The following is a 21645-nucleotide window of genomic DNA, read 5'->3' as shown; positions in this document are numbered from 1 at the left end:
AAGTGACCCATGGGGGAGGGGTGAACACCGGTCAAGGTCACCTAGCAAGCTGGGGACCTAAATTCAGGCCCTGGCCTCGCTCCTTTCTCTCAGAAGGAGCCAACAGTGTTCTCCTGGGGATTCCAGGGGACCTGGCTGCAGAGGCAGCTCCTGTGGGACTTTTGACAGGGCCCCCCCCTTCCCAGCTGTGCTCCCCACAGACGGACAGATGGATGGACGGACGGGGCCAGCGGCTGCAAACTGACCTCCCTGAGCTAAATCTGTCCCACCAGCATGTTGTATCTGGCCTGCGCAAGGTTTCTTTCTTTCTTTCCTCTTTTTTCTTTTTTTTTTAAACATTTGAGCCAACTTTAAAAATTGGGAGAGTTTACATTTTTAAAATCCATATTTTTGGCTTCTACTGAAAAATTTGGAAGATCTGGCAACTCCATCCCACATTCCCACATGGCAACAGACAGGGGAGCTGGGAAGCGCTGCCCCTTCCAGAGGCACCCGGGGCCCCCTGTCCAGGAGGGGTCCACCCAGGCCTAAGCCTGCCCTCTTTATTGGAAGATCAAGGCCAGGAGGGTGCAGTGACCTGTTCAAGGTCACTCAGCAGGACCTCTAGGACAGGACCCCAGGCAGCCTGTCACAGCCCCACCCTGGCCATGACCCTGGACCTAGGCCTCCTGTTCTCTCCTTGACCCTGTTGTTCTCAGGGGAGGCTGGAATAAGTCATTCCTGAGCCTCAGTCCCAAGTCCGAGACCGTGGGCTCCCAGAGACCTTGGACAGTGACTTCTTGCTTGCTGGACAATGAAAGGAACTTCCCCTGGCCACTCGCCCAGACTGAAAGCCAGGGCCCTCCACTGGTCAGTGGCTTCCTCCTGGCTAATGATGGCACGCCAGGCACTGTCTCAGAAAGGGCTTCTGAGCCTCAGCTCCATCTCCATAAAGTGGGCCCCTACCTTGCTCTTGGTCTGCTGCCTCTGATCCGAGGGTGGGGCTGAGCTGGAGCCCACTGTGAGTGGGACTGGGGGTGGGGCAGGGCTGGGTGCCGAGGGAGCCAGGCCAGGCGCCTCCAGGAACAGGCAAGACCCAGCCCTGTCTGCCGTGGCCGATGCCCACTGCCCGCTTCAAGGAGCAAATGCCAGCTCCTCCCCTGGGACACTGATGGCCTGGTCCTGGAAGCTGCCCCCACCCGATACTCACTGGTGGCCCTGACAAGTCCCCAAGGGCCTGTGCTGCTCGGCAGTCCCTAGAGGCAAGTGTGAAGAGCCTTGGGGTAGAATCCTCCAGGGGCCCTGACTGCACTGGACTCCCCTGGGGCCTGATGGTCCCCGGTCCCCAGAGGGAAGGCTGCCTGGTGCGCGAACTGCCAGGGCTGGTGGGGACCCCAGACTGCGAGCCCTCGTGGAGGAGCCTGGGGAAGCGATCCTGCGTGGTCACTGCTAGGAAACAGAACCCCGGAGGGGGGCACCAAGCATTTGGCCTGAGCAGATGGAAGGAAAACGGAGGGCCAGAGAGGCAGGGGACTCGTCCAGAGCCACACAGTGGGCAGCAGGGCCTTGAGCTGAGGCTCTCCCCAGACATCCCAGGCTGGCCCCCCACGGAAGACTCAGGGCAGAGCTCAACAACACCACCTGCTGCTGTCCCTGCAGGCAGGGGCAGGACAGGTCATGGGAGGGAGAGTGACAGGGCAGCAAGTGCCCAGGTGGAGGCAGAGATTGCCGGGGTCCAATCCCAGCCCCCTTCCAGCCTTCTCTGTGCCTCCAGCTCCTCCTGGGGTGGGGGAGCAGCCCCTCGGAACCTCAGCTTCCCTACTCCATTAACTGGGACAGCTGTGAGGGACGCTGGTCCACCTGCCTCCTGATGGGACCACGTGACATTCTACCATGCCTAAAGCAGGTGAGGCTCAGACATTTAAAGGGCTAATCACACAAGAGCCCATGGCAGGCCCTCAGTCCAGAACAGTCCACCTGCCCAGAGCCACCAACTCCACCGCAGAGAGTCATTCTTTTGGTATTTAAGGTCTTTTTCTGCTACAAGGTATTATGGAAGGAGGTGACGAGGGACTGAGAAGGGGCAGCCAGGACTCAGGGGGAGGGCAGGCCTCAGCAGACCTCTGTCGGCTGCCTACCGAGGCACTGGGTGGCAGTGGGGGCACTCACCGGGCCAGGAGGCCGCCATGGGGAGGCAGATGGACCTCCATGCTCGTCGATGCCCACACAGGGCCCTCTGGTCTCCTCGGCCTGGCCTGGCCCCACTCCTCTCACAGCCCCAGCTGCGGCCTCTGAGGACAGCTGGGGACTCGGAGCTGCCTCCTCCTCCTCTGGGGCTGCAGTTCCAGCCAGAGGCTCCTGGGCCAGGCCTGAGCCTTGTGCCTCTGGAGAGGGTGCTGCCTCACGGCCTCTGGGTCCCCTGAGAGCTTCCAAGGTCCCGGGATCCAGCACCCGCACGGCGACCTCGTCCAGGAACCTGGAGAAGGGCAATCTGGCCTCCCGCCGGCGACCCAAGCGAGCAAGGGGGCCTGCGGCCACCCCGCTGCCTGTGCTCTGGGTCTTGGGGGTGGGCAGCGGGCCAGGCGACCCCCGTGCCTTCTGCTGGCTGGGCTGCGCGGGGCAGCCAGGGTGGGACGCCGCGCTCTCTGGACTATGTCCTGGGGTGGGGCTCTGTTGCAGGCTTCCGAGGGCCTCTCCGTGTGCTTCCTTGATGGGGGCTTCTGCCCGGGGCCCCCCAGGGGAGCCATGGCCATCTTGCCTGGGGCTGGTGGGATGGGGGCCCCGTGCCAGGGAGCCTGGCCCTGAGAGCATCCTCCTCAGTCAGTCCAAGGTCGTGCCGACCCCCACTCCTCTCCCTCCATGGGTCTGGGATCCCTATGCCCTTCCAGGGGTCAGGCCCCCTGTCCCTCACTGGCCAGGATGACCAGCCAAGTGCCCGCCTGCCCATCGATTCAGAGAGCATGTGGCAGGCCCTAGAGGCCTCCCGCCCCCCAATCGATTCTCACTGAATGGCGGGGGGGGGGGGGGGGGGGGGGGGGGGGGGGGGGGGGGCGGCTGAGCCTCAGGGCTTAGTGCTATCGTGGGAGAAGGTCACGTCCTGGGCTCTGCCCGGGAGGGCCAAGGCTGCTGCACCCTGCCCACCTCTCTCCACTGCCTCCTCTGCCAGCCACAGAGCAGGCCTGGGGCCCAGAGGAGAAGGCAGCACACAGATTCCGTAACAGGCCCACTCCAGCGTGGCACAGGGCACAGGAGGGCGGACAAGGGCTGCAGGCCCCTGGTCCAAGGGGAGGGCGGTGGAGACCTCTGGCAGATACTGTTCTCCCAGGTTCCTCATCAAAGAATCCTCATTTTGGTCTGAGAGGTAAGATGCTCAACAAACTACATTTCCCAGGCTCCTCTGCAGCTGGGGAGCCGTCCATGAGATAGAAACAGAAGTTGTTGGGTGTGTGAAGTCAGGGAGCTCTGAGAAAGGGATTAGATAAGCTAGGCATAGTGCACATGACTGTAATCCCAGATACTCAGGGGGCTGAGGAGGAGGATCACAAATTTGAGGCCAGCCCGGGCAATCTAGTGAGAGCCTGTCTCAAAAGAAAAAGGACTCTGGGTATGGCTTGATGTAGAGCACTTGCCTAGTGTGAACAAGCCCTAGTACTGGACAATCAAAAACCTGTGCTCTTTCTGCCTCCACTTGCCATCCTCTTATTTCTTTTCTGGAACATGGAAGTGTGGCTGGAGCTGTGGCAGCCATATTGGACCTTGTAGCAAGAGCTATATATGAAAGGCCAAGGAGCAGAAAGACCAAGGGAGACTGGATCCCTGATGGTCACTGAATCATCCCATTAGCGCTGTGCCACCTGCCTGTGTAGGTCCTGAACTGGAGAGGGAACGGAGCCCACCTGCTTAGCCACAGTTGGTGACTGTTGGTAGCAGCTCTGAGCGATTCCTCAGTGATACATGGGGGAGGTGATGAGCAGCTGCTGCTGCCTATGAGGCGAGAGCCTTTGGCACAGGGCTACTGAGGGTCGCGGGGCGGGGAGAAGGGCCTTTTGCATGAAGGAGGCTGTGTCTGCCTTTGCATCCCACAGGAGGCCGAGGCCAGGAGAGCCCCTTCCCAGAGGCAGCTCCATGGACACTAAAGTCCTAGGAAGTTTTGCTAGGGGGCGGTAACCAGAGCCCTGGCCAGCTGGCAGCTGCCACCGCCGTCCCTGGCACTGGCCCCTGTGTCACTTGGAGCATGTTTGTTCCTGGCGGTGCACCTGTAGCCCTCCCCTCCTGGCCCAGGTCCAGTGCCTGGAGACCCTGCTCGCTGGCTCAGCTGGACACCACAGCGCCCTCCAGGCAGCAGCACCACAGGCTCACCTGGCCAGACAGGAACAAGAGCTGCCCAGACCTTTCCCTGCTCTTCCTGCCCCCACCTTGACACCAAACCCTGGTGCTTCAGCTGTTCTTAGACCTGAACATCCTGCCCATGTCACCTTGCTGGTCCCAGATGCCACCACGTTTCACCTGGACCCTGTGATCACCAGACCAGAGTTCCTGACCTCCCATCCAGTCAGCCCTCCCCCACAATGGCAGCACGACAATGGCTCACGGTCACACGCCTGGCAAGACCCCCACGACTTCTCTGCCACCCTGTGCCCCTGCTACCCCCAAAGGAACTCCCGTCCAGCTGCTGAATGCACGAGCTCAGATGGCCTCGGGACCTCCATTCCCGCTGTCCCTCTACCAGCAGCACTCTCGTTCTTCCCCTCCCCCTCCTCATCTAGCTCCCAGCTGACCTGCAGGACCCCAGTCCAACAGCCTGCTCCTGTGTGTCCCAGATTAGTCAGACAGCTCTGCAACAGGCCTTATAACCCCTCCTTATCTCACGCCATGGCCAACTGCTGGTCATTTGTTAAGCTTCCTGTCCCCACCAGAATGCAATCTCCTCTGTATGCCAGCTCTCTGCACAGAGCCTGGGGTGCAGTAGGTGCTCAATAAACATTTCTTGAGTGGATGGATGCCTGGATGGAATGATTGCCAAACAGGTTCAGGCCATCAGTTCACAAACATCCTGGGCCTGGTGTGTGTTTACTCTAGACTGGACACAGGGTGAGGACATGGGGAGGGATCTCAGGCTCTTGGGAAGGCCATAGTGTCCTCCACCATCTGCACTGCCCTGACAGTCACCCCTTGACACTGACACATGGCTGGAGGCCTAACGACCCTTGGTTTGCGGTGGTTCTCCTCTCACCTAGTGTCCAAGCCCCCTCCCCCGCAAGCCCTGCAGCCTCCCTAGCAGTCTCTCAGAACCAGAAGGCTCAGGTACTGAGAAGACACTGGTGTCTGGGAAATGGAGGGGCAGGCCAAAGCTCCGCCCATTCACTCCTGTACCCATTCACCTATGTCACTTGTCCCCGTGTCCCTCCACATCTGCACCTGCCACCTGCTCACATGCTCTCGTTCATCCACCCACCTGCCTCCAGCTAGCTGCCCCTTCCTTTGCACACCCGTCCAGCGTGTCCATTGGAGCACTGGCCAGTCCATGCCTGCACTGACTTATCCCTGTACACTCGCTCACCTACCCAGCCCTCTTCCTGTGTCCATCTGCCCTCTGTCCATCCCTACTGCTATGATTTTATGGACCTATATCAAGGATCCATCCACCTACCCGAGCATGTTCATTGACTGCACCCATTGGTCATCCCCTCGTTTCCCATGCCTACACTCCTGCACCCATCCCTCATCCATCCATCCATCCACTGACTCTGTGCGGCCATCTACCCATTCTCAATCCTTCCATCCACTCACCCTCCATCCGGCCGGCTCAAGAACCCATCCCCTTCCCACTCCTGTGCCTCCACTGCTACTGCCTTCCACACGTCCCGTCCTGCAGCCATATCACCTCTACCCACCCAGCCACCCGTCTCACCACTTTGGTCCACCAAGCTCTCCTCCCCCCACGCCCACCTCTCCAGCTTTCTATCCCACGGCTGGTCTGTCCTGCAACGTGCCTCCCGCCCACTCCTCGCACACACACCGCCCAGGCCCTTCCATGTGCCTTGCACTCTTCTCCACCTGAGATCCCAGCAGCACCACAGGGCCATGGCTGGGCGTTTAAATAGGTCTTCCCCAGGCAGTCAGGTCGGATGGGAAGCCCCCAGAGGCCACTTAACTGAGGCCTGCCGGGGCCAGGCCACTGGAGTCCCTTTACTGATCAGGGGGCAGACAAGCCCTTTCTTAACTCCTGCCACACTCGTCAGAGTCCATGTCTCCCTCAGACTATGAGCTCTTAAAGGTGGGTCTATGGCAGATCTACCTAAGTGACCCAGTGAGCGACACAGCGGGCGCCCAGGGAGGATGTGTGGGGTGCACACAGAATCCCTCCACCTGTTCTCCCTCCCTCCCTCCCTCATTCCTACAAGGGTTGATACAACAGGGACTCCTCCGGCCAGTTCTCTCTCTTCCAGCTGACCTCGGGGACCTGGGTGTCACTCTCCTGAAAGCAAAAGGTGCTAAGACTCCAATACTGGGCCTTGCCCAAGGTCGCCCTGCAAATCAGCAGCAGAGGAGGAATTGGTACCCAGGACCCCAGACCTCCAGCTGAGGTCTCCACCGGGGTCAGGACTAGCTCTGAGAGCACAGGGGGACTTGGGGTCACCTAGGATTTGTCCCAGAACTCCTTCCCTCCTTGGAAGGGTGGAGCTACCTCTCCCTACCCCCATGGCCATGCCCTGAACTTGCGCACTCCAAAAGACTGAGCCTCTGCTGGTCCTCAGATCCACACCTTCTCACCTCTATGCCAGCCCCCTGCTCAGCTCCTACTTAGCCCATGAGTCTCACCTCTTTGGGATCTGGGGGAAGCCATGGATGCCTGTCTTTCATTCATGTAAATCATTCATCAATCCATTCATTCTGCAAAGTGATTAGCTGCCTACAGGGACAGGGACACTGCTTCAAAATGTTGCCCGGCACGTAGTAGGTGTTCAATTAATGGCAGCCACCATGGGCCAGACCCTGCCTCCAAAGGTCTTTATTAAATAGACGCTCATCATCCCAACTGTCTCACACTGGCTTCCCCTTCTGGGTCTGGAAAGTGTCCCAGTCCAGTGCCAGAGCACGGAAAGATACTTCCACACACGGAGGCTCCAGGTAGCCCCGCCTCACACTCCTCTACCCAGGTGCCAACAGCTCCAGGTTTTGACGCCTGAGCGGAACCAGGGCCACAGGAATCTATAAATATGAAACAATAACCTGGGAGGGTCCTCGGCGACAGCGCAGCCGCCCCTCGCCCGGCGCCCGCATGCCGCATCTGCCACTGTGCTTGCTTCTCAGTGACGCCCTGATTATAGTGAGAACTGGGAAAATTGAGGGTTTGCGGGAGGCTGCCAGGGCCCTCGCTGCTACCTCCCGCCCCGAGCATCACAGATGCCAAGCGGAGCCGCCCCCAACGGCCACTTGCCCCTGCCGGCCCTGGCCTTCACACCAGTGTATAAAGAAGCTCTCTCCCACAGTCCTCCTTGGAGCCTGGCCCTGGGAGAGGCAGGGGCCTGTGCTGCCTGGGTGGATGGAGGAACTGGCCCCCAAAGGAGAAGGGAAGGGACTTTCCCATGGTCTCCAGAGGTCCAGGGCGTTGGGGGCTCAAGAGGAGCCAGTCCCATGGAGACACATGCCCGTGGTCCGACCGGTGGGCCAACCTCGGCTGCCCACCGGCAACACTCCTGTCCAGCCAGGCCCCTGCTGCTGGTGCCTGCTGCTCCCATCCTGATGCTCAGGAGATTCTGGGGTGTCGCCCACGCGGCTCCTGCCCCCAAGGAACCTCACTGGGTATGGGGTGGGGCACAGACAAGGAAGGAAACACCTCTAAATCGGGCAGGAAGCGGAAATGCTGGGGCAGAAATTCCCAGCCAACGTGCTGGGGCTCCCGGAGCCTGACAGCACAGGGGAGAGGCCCCGGGCAAGCCCTCGCCTCCTCAGCCTCAGTCTCCCCGCCTGTAAATGGGCAGACCGAGAGCACCGGCCTGCAGGCGCCGAGGGCGATGGAGGGTGCGGGAGCTGTGCGTGCCCACGCACTGCAAACGCTCGCGGAGCCTGCCCGGTCCAGCCTCCTTCCGCTCCTCGGCCTTTCTCCGGCCGCCTCCCCAGCAGGGTCTGGCTCTGCCCCCTGACTCAGGGCCGGGGGAGGCCTGCCCGCGCCCTCGCCACCTGCCCCGGGCAGCCGCGGCTCCCACGCCCTCAGGCCTCGCCCGGTTCCGTCCCACCCTTCCTCCCGCCGCAGGGACGCGCGCGCCGGGCCGAGGAGCGCGCCCGGGACCCAGGCGCTCCTGCCGGCCGCGCGGGGGGCAGGGCGGCGCGCGGGGGCCGAGCGACCCTGCCCCGCGGAGAGTGGCGGCTCTCGGACCCGGGAGCAGCCCCCGCGCGCGGCGCCGCGGGAGGGGGAGGGGAGGCGCCCTGGCCCGAGCGGCCGGCCGAGGGCAGCGGGCGCGGCGCGGGGACCGCCCGGGGCGTGGGTGCGCCCGCCCCGCCTCCGCGCGCTGCCCTCCCGCTCGCTGGTACTCACCGCCCGGCGCAGCCGGCCCGGCCGGCGGCTGCCGGTCCACATGGCCTCGGGGCAGCCGCGCTGCTCGCCGCCGCCGCCGCCGCGCCCGGTGCCGCCGCCGCCCCCTCCCCTCGGAGGCCGAGCGCCGGGAGCGGCGCGGCCGGGGCTCCCCACCCCGCCCGGCTTCCCGCAGGGAGCGCCCGCCCCCCGCCCCCGGCCCGGCTCCCCGCCAGCCCCGGCCCCGCGCAGCCGCGGCTGCTTCGGCGGTTCCCCGCGCGGCGACCGGCCGGGCGCACGTGGTGGGCGCGGGGCGGACGGGGCAGCGCGGAGCCGCGCGGCGCTGGAGCGGGGGCAGGAATGGCGGCCGGCAGGGAATGAATGAACCCCCTGCATGAATGGCAGGGCGTGAATGAAGGAGTGCGGCGCGCAGGAGGAGGAATGCACGCGGGAGCGCGAGCCAAGACCCAGTGGCCCCTCAGGCTGGGAACCTCAGTACTGACCGCCCCCACCCATCTCTCCAGTTCCTCGACGTTTATCCGACACCTACTATGTGCCAGCCAGCAGCGCTCCGGGAACAACCAAGTCCTGCCCTCAGGCAGCGCACAGTTCACAGAGAAAACTGAGCTCCTAGGGTGTCGCTGCCCAGCTGTTCCTCTCTGGGCATCTGTCATTTGCACTAAGTTGAAGTCCCCCCTGCCCGCAGTTTCCCTCTCTCCATCACTGTGGGCACCTGCCCTACCCTCCTGCCCAGCCTGAGCCAGGGGAGCCAAGTGAATGGGGGAGGGGCTTTCCTATTCTCAGGGAGCACCCCAAAAAGGGAAGGTGACCTCAGGGGGATCACTGCTGCCACCATGAGCAGCTGGAGTACCCCTGCCTGCCCCCAGCACCACACAAGAGGAGCTCAGGCGTGGCCCTGGGGAAGGTGCATGAGCCAAGCCCTTTCCTCCCGAAAGCACTGGGGCCAGGAAATTCTGATGGCCCAAGCCAGACTGGATCCTTCCTAGGGACCAGTGTGAGTCCTGGGGGCATGGAAGTCCCCTGGGGGCAGCTGGACAAGTCTTCCGTTCTGGCCATTCCAGCAGTGGCCAGAAGATGAACCCAGGTCAAAGCACAGGGGAGCCAGAAAGGGTCCTGGTTAGTAGAAAGAGAGGTCACCAAGCAAATGCTCTTTATTGACGTCCTCCCTCTCTGGACCCATGGGGTCATAGGTACACGTTTGTGTCCTTTCTAAGCACGTGACAGATTAGAAGGTTTTTTCAATAAATTTACCTTTAAATTTTTTTTATTGTGGTAAAATATGCATAACGTACGTAATATTTACCATTTTACCATTTTGAAGTGCACAGTGGGGTGGCTTTGAGTACATTTGTGCTGCTGTGTGACCATCACTGTCACCCATCTCCTACTTTGTATGTTGTGTACTTTGCAGCCTCTACTCTCTCAGTTAATTAGAGAGTAGGCTGCGTGTTCAGGCAGAGTGGCAGTGCCGAGAAGAGGCGCTGAGCGCAAGGAAGAGAGAAGAGAACCCCAGCCAACTGGAGCCCCTTAGTGTCAGTCTCCTCTCCTGTCCCCTGTAGATCCCAGGGATGTTATTGGTACAGATGCAGAAGGGAGGTTTTCACGTTCCAGGGGCAAGGTGAGCAGCCCAGGGTGCCCTTCTGCTTCCAGCTGTGTGGGTCCACTGACCACCAGGATGTGGTGGCTAGGGTGGAGCTCTCCCACTACTTCCTGGGATGCAAAGCTTTGCTTTGTCCAGACCCAGTCCCTGACACACCGTGGACTGGTTTCTTTGCTCTGGGAAGCTTAGTTTCTCACCATGAACGGGAGCAGGCTCCATGGTCACCACCCTGACCTCTCAACTCCTGTTACCAGGCAGGTTATGTGCAGAGGTGGAGGCAGCCCACCGGAGACAGTAGTAGGGGCCCTCCCTGCCGGCTCCAATGTCCTCAAGGGACAAACATGGATGAGGGAGATGGGGCAGTGTCCATAGGGGAGGGGCTCTGCCCACATTTCCTCCTCCTGGGCTGTAGCCCTTCTCAGAAGCTGGTCCTGCTCAGATGGTGCTGAGTGTTCTGAGCCCGCCCTGGCTCCTCACTGCCAACTCTGCAGATGGCTGGGGAGGCGGGGGAGGGGCTGGTGGTGGGGGCAGCTCCTGCCTCTGCTCAGGCAGCTTGCAGACTTGAGCAGGGGCCTGCCAGGAAGGTCCGAGGAGCCTTCCCCTCATGTTGGCCTGCCTCCCTTCCCCACCCTTAAAGCCTTCTGCCAAGCCTGCTCCCCCATCCCACTGATGATGGGAAGGAGGGGAACAGGGGGGCCTGGCAGCAGGTCTCTTATTTCCTGTAAGAGCCTGTGGGGGAGGGGGCACTGGCTGCCTTTTGTAGATGGTGAAGATGAGGCTCAGAGTGACAAAGTCCCTTCCAAAATTCACTTAGCAAGAAGCGGACAGCCCAGATTTGGACATCCTGGTCAATCTGGTTGAGTGGGCACCCCGTCCTGGTTTTGCCTCCCACAGAATGTCCCCCACCCCAAGTAGAAAAGGCTCTGAGTGCCACCTGAAGAGCCTTGCAAGGTGGGCAGGTCCTGGAAGGCTCTGCAGCCAGTGCACCTGGAGCACAGCCCAATCCTCTGGGGCTGACGTGGTGCACTCTGCTTCTTCTCCCACCTGCTCTGCCACCTCCCGCCCCATGCACGCACACAGGTGTGCTCGGCACCCAGACAGCAGCAGCGCAGTCAGCACCTCTGGGCACGACTCCAGGCCCGGGAAGCCTTGCCAGGCTGGCTGTGGACGGGAACCTGCAGGGGCCTGAGCCCTGGGGCAGGAGGTGGAGCCCCGTCCTCTCCGAGGTCCAGCTTCTGTGAGTGCAGCAAGCAGCAGTCCCTGGGCTCGGGGGTGGCCACAGCTGGGCTGCCTGGAGGCCAAGTGTCAGTGCCCCCTGCGCTGCCCTGAGAGGTCAGGGTTGATGATGGAGGCCACACTGAGTACGCGCTGGGCCCAAAGAGTGGAAGGGAGGTACTGCGAGCTGGGTGGCCCCCCTACATTTCCCATCTCCAGGGACCCTAAGGCTCCTGACTGGCCCTACCTGAAACCTTCCTCGCGTCCCATTGTCATCCTGTGTCTCTCCTGAGAAAAAGAGGCTCGAGGTTCGGGGACCCGGGAGCGGTGGGCGTGGGTCAGGGGCAAGACCTGAATGGCCTCACTGTCTGCTCCCCAGTGTCCTGGCCCTACGGAGACACCTGATTTCGCCATTCCATTTTCTAGTGTCCCTAAGTGCTCCTCTCCCGGCAGATGGCCCCTTGTGGGTGTCCTATGTCTCCCTTCTAGTTCTCACCCAGGCATGGCTGACCTGAAGCCCCTCAGGTGTCTATGTGGCCACTGCCCAGCCTCTGACCTGGGTCCCAGGAGATTTCAGCATGGTCCTGTCTGCCCACAGTGGCCCCATGCAAGACACTGTCCTTGTTCAGCTCTGTGGCACAGGAGCCCCTGCCCTGTGCGCCTTCTTGCACATTCAGGAAATAGTCTCTGCAAGGGGGGATGGGGCCGTGAACAGGAAGAGGTGGCCGTCTTGGGTGTGGGGTCAAATAGCTGGGAGACCCCCCATGCTGGGACCCCTCTGTGCCAGGGACAGAGCTCCTCATAGGGTTGGGGTGCAAGGTGGTGCAGGGCTGTGGCTGCCCAGACACGAGCAGCCTGCCCTTGTTGAAAACAGGGCGCAGAGGCGGCCACCAGTTTTCCTCACTCCACTGGGCAGGAAAATTATTTCTACCGATTCCTCTATGTTCCAGCTAGTTCATGTGCCTGAAAGAAATCTAGCTGGTCAGCTTACGGAACAGTGGCCGCAGCCAGCTTCAAAGTCATCGGGGGTAGGGACGTCCTGTTCCAGGGGGGTGGGAGGGCAAGAGGCAGGACGTCCTGCCCGGGGTGGCTGACCAGTGCTCCCCAGCCAGGTTCTCTGGAGCCTGCTGTGGGGGTGGGGGTTCCAGCCCCTACCCATCTTTCTGTGGGCTCTGCATTAGTGACCCTCAAACCAGGGTGACAGAGGCACTCTGGGCTTCACGCATCAAAAGCAGGGGCCCAGAAGATGCCGCCATTCTCCTGTGTGCCTTACAGCAGCCCCGCCAGCCCCGCCAGCCCCGCCAGCCCCAGGTGGGCTCTCAGGAATAAAGAGGCTCAGGTGGGAGCCAAGATCCATCTGCCACATGTCTGAGCTCTTTCTCCAGCACCAGTGGCTTCCTGGGTGCACAAGCAGGACTAGCATGGGAGGGTCTGGGGGTGCAGTAGTGGAGGGGGTCCCTGTGGAAGGGACTAGGGTGTGTTGACCTCCACATGAGGCAGTCTTCGGGGGACAAACCAGATACCCCCCTGTAGGATACCAGGGAGTATAGGAACCTGAGTCCCGGGAGCCCAGCTGCCCCAGGGCCCATGGGGTAAAGATCTGGGCAGGCAGGGACTCAGGCCAGGTGACCACTTCCCCAGTTTGCCCAGGTTCCTGGACATGGGACTTTCTGTTTTAAAATGGGAGAGTCCTGGGCAAACCAGGATGAGCTGGTCACCTTGGGATCAGAATAGAGATGGACTATGGGAGGTTCACGGCCAAAGGTTCAGCTGGAGGTAGGAAGGTACCAGCACCAGCCGAAGCCGAGCGGGGTCAGGGTTTGGCCCTGCAGCTGGGAGGGAGGTCGGGATGGAGTTTCCGAAGATGGCCTGTCACAAGGTTCTGCCGGGACCCAAGGACATTCCCAAAGGGCTGGCTGGCTCTATTGGAGTGGGGCTGCCTTTCCGGGTCCCCGGTCCTGGATTCTGCTCCATCTCAGAACTCCGTCTGGGGAGAGCTTCAGGACCATCTGGACACCTGGCCCACCTTGGCCCTTTGTCCTGCCTCTCTGTGACCAAGCAGGTGCCCTGGGAGGCAGAGAGTGCCCAGCTCTGGAGGCCGCGGGTCTTTACCAGGTCTTTATCTGAGCCCAGCTGGCCACATCCTTCCCTGGGAGGGACCATGGTGCACAGCCTGGGTTTTCTCGTCCGTGAGATGGCGTTGTAAGAGTCGTCAGAATCCAAATGGGGTCATCAAGAAAGCTGGAGCTTATGAAGGAGAGGTTCCTTCACAAGACAGGCTGGAGCCACACGCCGAGGCACCACAGCGTCACACGGAGCTTGTGTCAGCAGTCTGCCCTCAGCTGCCTGCTCAGCCTCAGGCTGGCCCGCCAGGCCCCATCCTCCTCTTTCTGCCTCTGAGAGCTTCCCCTGGGCTCCATGCACCCAGGGCTTACGGTGGCACCCAGGGTCCCACTGAGGTCTCTGCTGGGAATGTCTCTGATTGTTATTTTCGTAGAGAGCAGCACAACAAGCTCTCGTGAAGATGGCCCGCCTGCCCTGGCGTCCCGGGAGGCTGTGAGGCCGGGATGTCGGCTCCGTGGGGAGCAGGGAGCTGGGAGACACATTGGGAACGTCTGAATTCCCTTCCCTAAGTGGGAGGGCAGAGGCTGGACAGGTGCTCTGCAGACTGGTCGGCTCCCTGTGTCCTGGGAGCTCAGCACCCAGGGAGAGTTTGTCCTGAGGCTGCCCGTGCGGCCTGAGTTCGGTGTCTCCCATCCATGCTGACTTGTCCTCGCTAAGGGAACCTGTGTTCTCTGGGCAGAGGTCCCATGCCAGCCAGGGACAGGCGATGTTTCCCGTGGTGCCTGCAGTCAGGTGTGGCCAGGTGACTGAGTCCTGGGGAATTGCCGGGCAGAGGCCGTTAAGAAGCAGCCTTTTTACCGGGTGTGTTTTTTTACAGCTTTATTGAGGCGTGATTGATCTACAGTAAACCACTCATATTTATGATGCATCACTTGATAGGTTTTGACATATGTATTCACTGTGAAGCCATCATCACAATCAAGATAACGAATGTTTCCTTCCAGGGCAGACGATTCCTGATGCTCTTGTAAACGCGCCCCCCTCCACCCGCCTCTAGAGGCAATCACAAATCTGCTTCCACCGTTGTAGATTGATTTGCATGTTCTAGAGTTTTATACAGGTGAGATCATACCATGCATGCTCTTTTGGGGGAAAGCTCTGGCTTCTTCTACTGGGCATGGTGATTTTGAGATTCATCCATGTTGTTTGTATCATTAGCTTGTCATTTTCATTGTTGAGTAATATTCCACTACTATCAATTGTCCGTTCACCTACCAAATGACTGTTGGATTTCCCCAGTTTCCAGCTATTATAAAAAGAGCTATTGTATAACATTGCATACAAGACTTTGCATGCACACACATTTCCTTAATTTCTCTTGGGAAAATTCCTCCAAGTGGAATGAGTAGATCATATGGAAGATTTTATGAGGCAGCCAGACTGTTTTTAAAGTGCCCGAGCCACCCGAATTGTCTGGGGGATCCAGGTGCTCCACATGCTCATCAGCACTTGTCATAGTTAGTCTTTGTGACTTTAACCGTATATTTGTTTCTTTTTAAATTGTGGGGTTTTTTTTTTAGTTGTAGATGGGCACAATACCTGATTTTATTTATTTATTTTTATGTGGTGCTGAGGATGGAGCCTAGTGCTTCACACATGCTAGGCGAGCGTTCTACCACTGAGCCCCAGCCCCAGCCCCATCCCCTAGCTGTGTGGTTTTAATTCTCATTTTCCTAATGACCAATGATGGGAAGAATCTACTTTAGTGAAGTTTCTGTTTGAATCTTTTGGCCAATTTTAAATTGGATTCTTTGCATTACTGTTATTCAGTTGTAATGCTCTTTATATATTCTGGAAACAAATTCTTTATCAGATGTATATTTTACAAATATTCTCTCCCAATCTTTTGTTTTTTAGTTTTGTTAGAAGTGTCTTTCAAGGGGAAAAGGTTTTATTTTGATAAAGTCCATTTTATCAATTTTCCTCTTACAGTTTTTGTTCTTTGTGCTAAGACATCTTCCCTACATCTTTCTTAACCAGTTGTTTGTTGCTAGTACAGAAATCATTTCACTTTGTATCTTACAATATTGCTCTTCTCACTATCAGTTCTAGTGGATTTAGGGCTGAGGTTGTAGCTCAGTGGTACAGCACTTGCCTAGCATGTGTGAGGCACTGGGTTCGATTCTCAGCACCTCATATAAATAAATAAAATAAAGGTCCATTGACAACAAAATTTTTTTAAAAAAATCAATTTCTCAGAAATGCTTCCATAGATGATGTCTTAGACTGTTTTCTGTTGCTATAAGAAAATACTGGAGTCTGGGTAATTTGTATGGAAAGAAGTTTATTTTGGCTCATGGTTCTGGAGGCAAGGGTGTTCAAGAGCCTGCAGGCTGGTGAGGGCCCTGTGCAGCTTCACCTCAGGGCATAAATGGCAAGGTGAGCAGGTGCAGTTGGGACAGACAAAATTTGAGAGCGGGCTTCCTTCACAAGAAGCTGTTCTTCCAGTGACCACCCGAATCTTGCAAGAGCGAGGCTCACCTCTCTCCTGCGAGTTAACCCAGACCCTGAGGAAAGGCATTAAGACAATCACCTCTTAAAGGACTCACTTCCAACACAACCACAACGGAAAATTCCTTTGCCTTCCCATGTTATAGGGTCTTTATGGGGAATGGAAATTGAAGTGTGACAAAAAAATTGCTTCCACGTATGAAGAAGATCACCTCCCTGTTTCTTCTGTCTGTAAACGTGTTGCACCACACAGATGAATGCCCAAGCGTGAAGCCAGGCTGGCTGGGATAGGCCCCACTTTGACGTGATATCATTCCTTGTTCTGTTGGACTTAACACAGACATATTTCATTAAGTTTTTTTTGTGTGATTGTGCTCATGAGAAAGAGTGGCCTTCTCCTGAAATGCCGATGTCTGCTTTTGGTCTTAAAGTCTTGAGTTGCAAACTGTTTTTTCTTTTATTTTTTGGAAGAGTGTCTATAGAATGGTTTCTATTTTTTTTTTTCATGAAGTTTTTGATTGAATTCACCAAAAATGTTATCTGGGTCTGGAATTTTCTTTGTTTCAAAACTACGAATATAATTTTTTAAATGTGTCTGAGTTGGCCATTTGGAGATTTATTTATTCCTGAGAGAACTCCAGTGGTTTATATCCTTCATACATTTTTTTCCCCCAAATTCACTAAAATTTGTTGGCATAAAGTTGTTCAAAATACTCACTTGTTACTCTTTAAATATCTGTAGGACCCATGCTGTACCACCTGTCCTCTCCGATATTGGTAATATGCATTTTCTCTCCTTTTCTTTTGACTAGCATGGCTAGAAGTTGATCAATTTCATTGACTTCTTACAGAATCACATTTTGGGTTCACTGATTTTTCTATTGGTTGAAGTTGTCCATTTCATTGATTATTTACCCACTTTTCTGCTTATTTTGGTTTTTTTTTCCCCCTAGATTTGTGGTAGGGTTATTTTAGACTCTCTTCTTTATAATAAAAACATTTTTAGTGCTATGACTTTTTCTCAAATCATTGCTTTGGTTGAATTTTTATATGCTATACTTTCACTGTCTTCAAAGAAAACTCATTCTAATTTCCATTGTGATTTATTCTTGAACCTGTGGATTATTTAGGGGTGTGTTGTTTAGTGTCCAGAATTTTGTGACTTTTCTAGGCATCTTTGTTCATTGATTTCTAATTTAATTCTATTGATATCAGAGAACAAATTTTGTGGGATTTTAATTATTTAAATTTGTTGAGACTTGTTGATTACCCAGGCATATTTTATCTTGGTAAGTGTTTTGTGTTTCACTTAAGATGAAAGTGAATTCTTCTGTTATTGGGTGTAGTGTTGTATAAATGTCAAACACATTGACAACATTTCGCTCTTCTATGTCTTACTGATTTCCAGTGTGCTTTTATCACTTATTGAGATGGTAGAGTTGAAATTTCCAACTAAAATGGCAGATTTGTTCACTTCTCTGCTATTCTACTGGGTTTGGAGTCATGTATTTTGAAATTCTGTTATTAGGTGTATTAACATTCAAGACTTGTCAAGTCTTGAAGAATTGATTCTTTATCATTACAAACCCTTCTCTTTCTTACTGGTAATATTCTTTTTTTTTCTCTCTCTCTGCTTTCTTTTTTTTCTGGGGAGGTGGTTATCAGGGATTGAACTCAGGAGCTGTCAACCACTGAGCCACATCCCCAGCCCTATTTTGTATTTTATTTAGAGACAGGGTCTCACTGAGTTGCTTAGCATCTCTCCATTGCTGAGGCTGGCTTTGAACTCATGATCCTCCTGCCTCCGCCTCCTGAGCTGCTGGGATTGCAGGTGTGCACCACTGCACCCAGCTAGTTGTTTCTCTTAAATCTGCCCTGTCTGTCATTAGTACAGTCACTCCAGATTTCTCATGGTTCCAGATTTCTCATGGTTGGTGTTATGCAATACATTTTTTCTCACATTCTTTACTGATCACCCATCTGTGCTTTACACTTACAGTGGACTTTATGAATATAAAGTGGGATTCTGGTGTGTACTAGATAATTAGTTCCTGCCTTTTTTTTTTAATACCTTTACTTTATTTATTTATTTTATGTGGTGCTGAGGATCGAAACCAGGGCCTTTACTTGTGAGACGAGTGCTCTACCACTGAGCCCCAGCCCCGCCCCAGGTCCTTCCTTTTAATCTGTTCTGTTCCTCTGTGTCCCATAACTAGGAAGGTTTGACAATTTATGTTTATGACAATTATGAATATGATTGGGTTTGAAGTTATTATCTTAATGCTTATTATCTATTTGGCCCATTGGGTTTTAGTTTTCTTTTCCTTCCTTATTTTTCAAATTTAATTGAGTAATATTTATGGTTCCATTTGGCTCATCAGCTGGACTTTGTGCGTCTGCGTTTGTGTACACACACACACACACACACACACACTTGTGTCTTCACTTTTACTGTTGTTTAGTGGCTGCTTTTAGGGCTTACAGTATAGACCTTTATCACAGATAAATTACCTTCAGATAATACATATTGCTTCATAAATGACATAGAACCTCACCACAACATACTTCCATTTCCCCCCTCCTGGACTCCAGTAAAAATTTTCTTTCTATGTATGTTGTAAGTGGATGATACATTGTTATTTTGGCCTTCAAGAGTTCACACTGTTACAAAGAGAGTTTTTAAAGCAAGGGGCAAAAGGCCTCTTCTGTTTACCCACATGGCCGCCCTTCCCCCGCGCTCTTCATTCCTGAGTGTGCATCCGGGTTCCTTCTGCTTTCATTTTCCATCTGCTTAAAGACCTCCCTTCAACGTTTTAAACTGCTCTGCTTCTGACAAATGCCTCGGATTCTGAAATCTGAAGAGGTTTATCTCCATGTGCAAAAGGTGTTCCCCTGGGTGTTGGGTGTGGGCAGGATGTTCTTCTTCCTCTCAATGAAGATGTTTCTCCCTTTACTTTTGGCGTAGACTGTTTCTTGGTCTGTTTTCTGTTGCTAATAACACAGTGCCCCAGGCTAGGTGAGTTATGAAGGAAAGAGGTTGATTTTGGCTCGTAGTTCTGGAGGGGCAAGGTCTGGAGGCTACACCTGGAGGTGGCCTTGCTGCAGATGGAGTCTGGAGGTGGCGCAGGGCAGCACATGGCCAGAGATGGAGCAGGCTCCTGTCCCTCCTGGTCTCTCTCCCTCTTCTTACAGAGCCACCAGGGTTTAATTGTGGGCATCTCTACCCTGCAGACTGTGATCCTGGCCACCTCCCAAAGGCTCTGCCTCTAAACACCCTAACTGGATGGGCTTCCCACCTTCTGAACACCTCACAGTGAGGATTAAATTCCAATCCATGGAGCCTTGGAGGACACCAAATCCAAACCAACTCAGTTTCAGTCAAAAGCTGACATTCTTTGTTTCTCTCTGTACAATGTATCTCTATACTCTGCTTTTATGGGTTTTCAGCAATGTGACTATGATGTAATTTGGTGCGGGTTCCTTCTCGTTTTCTTTCTTTCTTTCTTTTTCTGTTTAGGTTTTATTAAGATCCTTGGATCTGTAGATTTATAACTTTCATCAAATGTGGGGAAATTTTGGTCATTATTCCTTCAATTGTTTTTTTCTGTTAGCCTCCTTCCTTCCCCCACCCCAGAGAGTCCATTATACATGGATTAAACCACTTGCTGTTGTCTCACAAAGCAACCATTCTGTTTTCATGTGGCAATTTTCCTCTTTGCATTTCATTTTTGAATAGTGGCGACTCCCATACCATCATGTTCACTAATTTTTTTCTTTCATTTTGCAATGTTTAATTTGCTATTGTTTTCATCTAGTATATTTCCCACCTCACACATTCTATTTTTTAACTCTAGAAGTTCAATCTGAATTGTTGAAGATATATTCTATTTGTTTCTTCTTCACAGTCATGACTTCCTTTATCTTCTTAGACCCAGGCACTTATTTTACCATCCATTTAACTCATTCTATTACCTGGTTATTTCTGGATCTGTTTCTATTGATTTGTTTTTTTCTTATTTTGCCTTTTTTTTTTTTTTTGCATTCCTGTTGATCGGAAGCCAGGCATTGTAATTTATTTCACTAGGTGTGGGAATCTTTCCTATTCCTTTAAAAAATCTCTTGTTGGCTTTGTTCTGTGGTGCATTTAAGTTATTTGCAGACAAACTGATCCTTTCAAGGCTGACTTCCAAGTGTGGAGGGTGGTCCAGGTCAGCTGGTCAGCCTGGGCTAATTTGACCCACATAGAGGTGATGGCCCTCTGACTCTACACCATCCTGTGTGGCTAGTGGGCGATGAACTATTTTCAATCCCCTCTGAACTCTCCCCTCTGATTGCTCTCTCATGGCCTTGGCCAATTCTTCATACATGTTCACCAATCAGTACTTAGCTGGAGACGGCAGCAGAACCCTCCGGAGACCTCTGCAGCCCTTTGTCGCTGGCTACTCTCTCTCCTGTTTGACCCACACTTGGATCACAGGTGGCCTCTCCCTCTGAGCTGCCAACTCTGCACACCACTCACCTGCAGGGCTCAGCTTGGGTTTCCCGTCTTGGAAGAAGGCCTGGAAACTCTGTGCAGGGCCAGGGCTGCCTGGCTTGCATACTTCATTCTCTCGGTGCCTTTTGGCCAGTGTCTGAAAACCAGGGTTTCACTTGTGTATGAAACAGCAGGGAGGGGCCTGATCCTCCCACCAAGGTTTCCCTCCTAACAGAAGCGGCTTTCCAAGAGTCTCTACCAGTGACCAGGCTCTGGAGGGACTGACTCCAGCCCCCGGCTTTCCCACAATCCCTTTGCCTGTGCAATTGAACTTGACCTACACCTGACTTTCCTGGGGTGGTAGTAGGGAGCACTTTACCATCTTTTGCCAGCCAGCACAGAGGAACCCAACTTTTAAGAGCAGATCTTGGTGTCAAGAGCAAACCAGAAGTTGGTTCCCAAAGGGTTGTGGTATAGTGTTGAGCCTACTTCCTACATTTTTTTTCTAGTAGGCGAAGGGTCTCTGGTCTAATGCCTAAGATCCTTGATCCACTGAGTTGAGTCTTTTGAATGGTGAGAGATGGGGTTTAGTTTCATTTCGCTACATATGGATTTCCAGTTTCTCAGCACCATTTGTTGAAGAGGCTATCTTTTCTCCAATGTATGGTTGTGGTGCCTTTGTCTGGTATGAGATAACTGTATTTATGTGGATTTGTCTCTGTGTCTTCAATTCTGTTCCATTTGGGCTCCATGTCTGTTTTGGTGCCAATACCAGGCTGTTTTTGTTTCTGTAGCTCTGTGGTATAATTTAAGGTCTGATATTCAGATGCCCTCTGCTTCATTTTTCTCGCTGAGAATTGCTTTGGGTATTCTGGGCCTTTTATTTTTCTGAATTAATTTCCTGATTGCCTTTTCTATTTCTATGAAGAACATCACTGGAATTTTAATAGGAAATGCATTCAATCTGTTTATTGCTTTTGGTTGTATGACCACTTTGACAATATTAATTCTGCCTATACAGGAACATGGGAGGTCTTTTTAATTTCTAAGGTCTTCTTCAATTTTTTTCTTTAGTGTTCTGTAGTTTTCATTGTAGAGATCTTTCACTGCTTTTATTAGATTGATTTCCAAATATTTTTTTTGAGGCTACTGTGAATGTGATAGTTTTCCTAATTTCTCTTTCAGCTGATTCATCATTGGTGTATAGGAACATAATTGATCTATGGGTGTTGGTTTTGTATCCTGTACTTGACTGAATTTGTCCTG

The 21645-nt window shown here is 54.2% G+C and overlaps 1 protein-coding gene and 1 pseudogene across 1 annotated transcript in view; one reads left to right on the top strand and one right to left on the bottom strand.

Annotated features, from left to right (window-relative positions):
* The window catches only part of Begain (brain enriched guanylate kinase associated), a 31795-nt gene extending 29005 nt beyond the window's left edge, over positions 1-2790 (bottom strand). The window contains exon 1 of the mRNA XM_076847902.2: positions 2149-2790. Coding sequence (XP_076704017.2) covers positions 2149-2790 — 642 coding nt within the window. The remainder of the gene's footprint in view (positions 1-2148) is intronic.
* Positions 2791-7843: 5053 nt separating this feature from the next.
* LOC143393531 (sugar phosphate exchanger 3-like) overlaps positions 7844-21645 on the top strand; it is a 63389-nt pseudogene continuing 49587 nt past the window's right edge.

This window comes from Callospermophilus lateralis, chromosome 3 (genome assembly GCF_048772815.1).
Source record: "Callospermophilus lateralis isolate mCalLat2 chromosome 3, mCalLat2.hap1, whole genome shotgun sequence".
In the NCBI taxonomy this organism is placed as follows: Eukaryota; Metazoa; Chordata; class Mammalia; order Rodentia; family Sciuridae; genus Callospermophilus; species Callospermophilus lateralis.
Note: the sequence above shows the minus strand (reverse complement) of the source record. Positions and strands in the feature narration are given on the sequence as shown.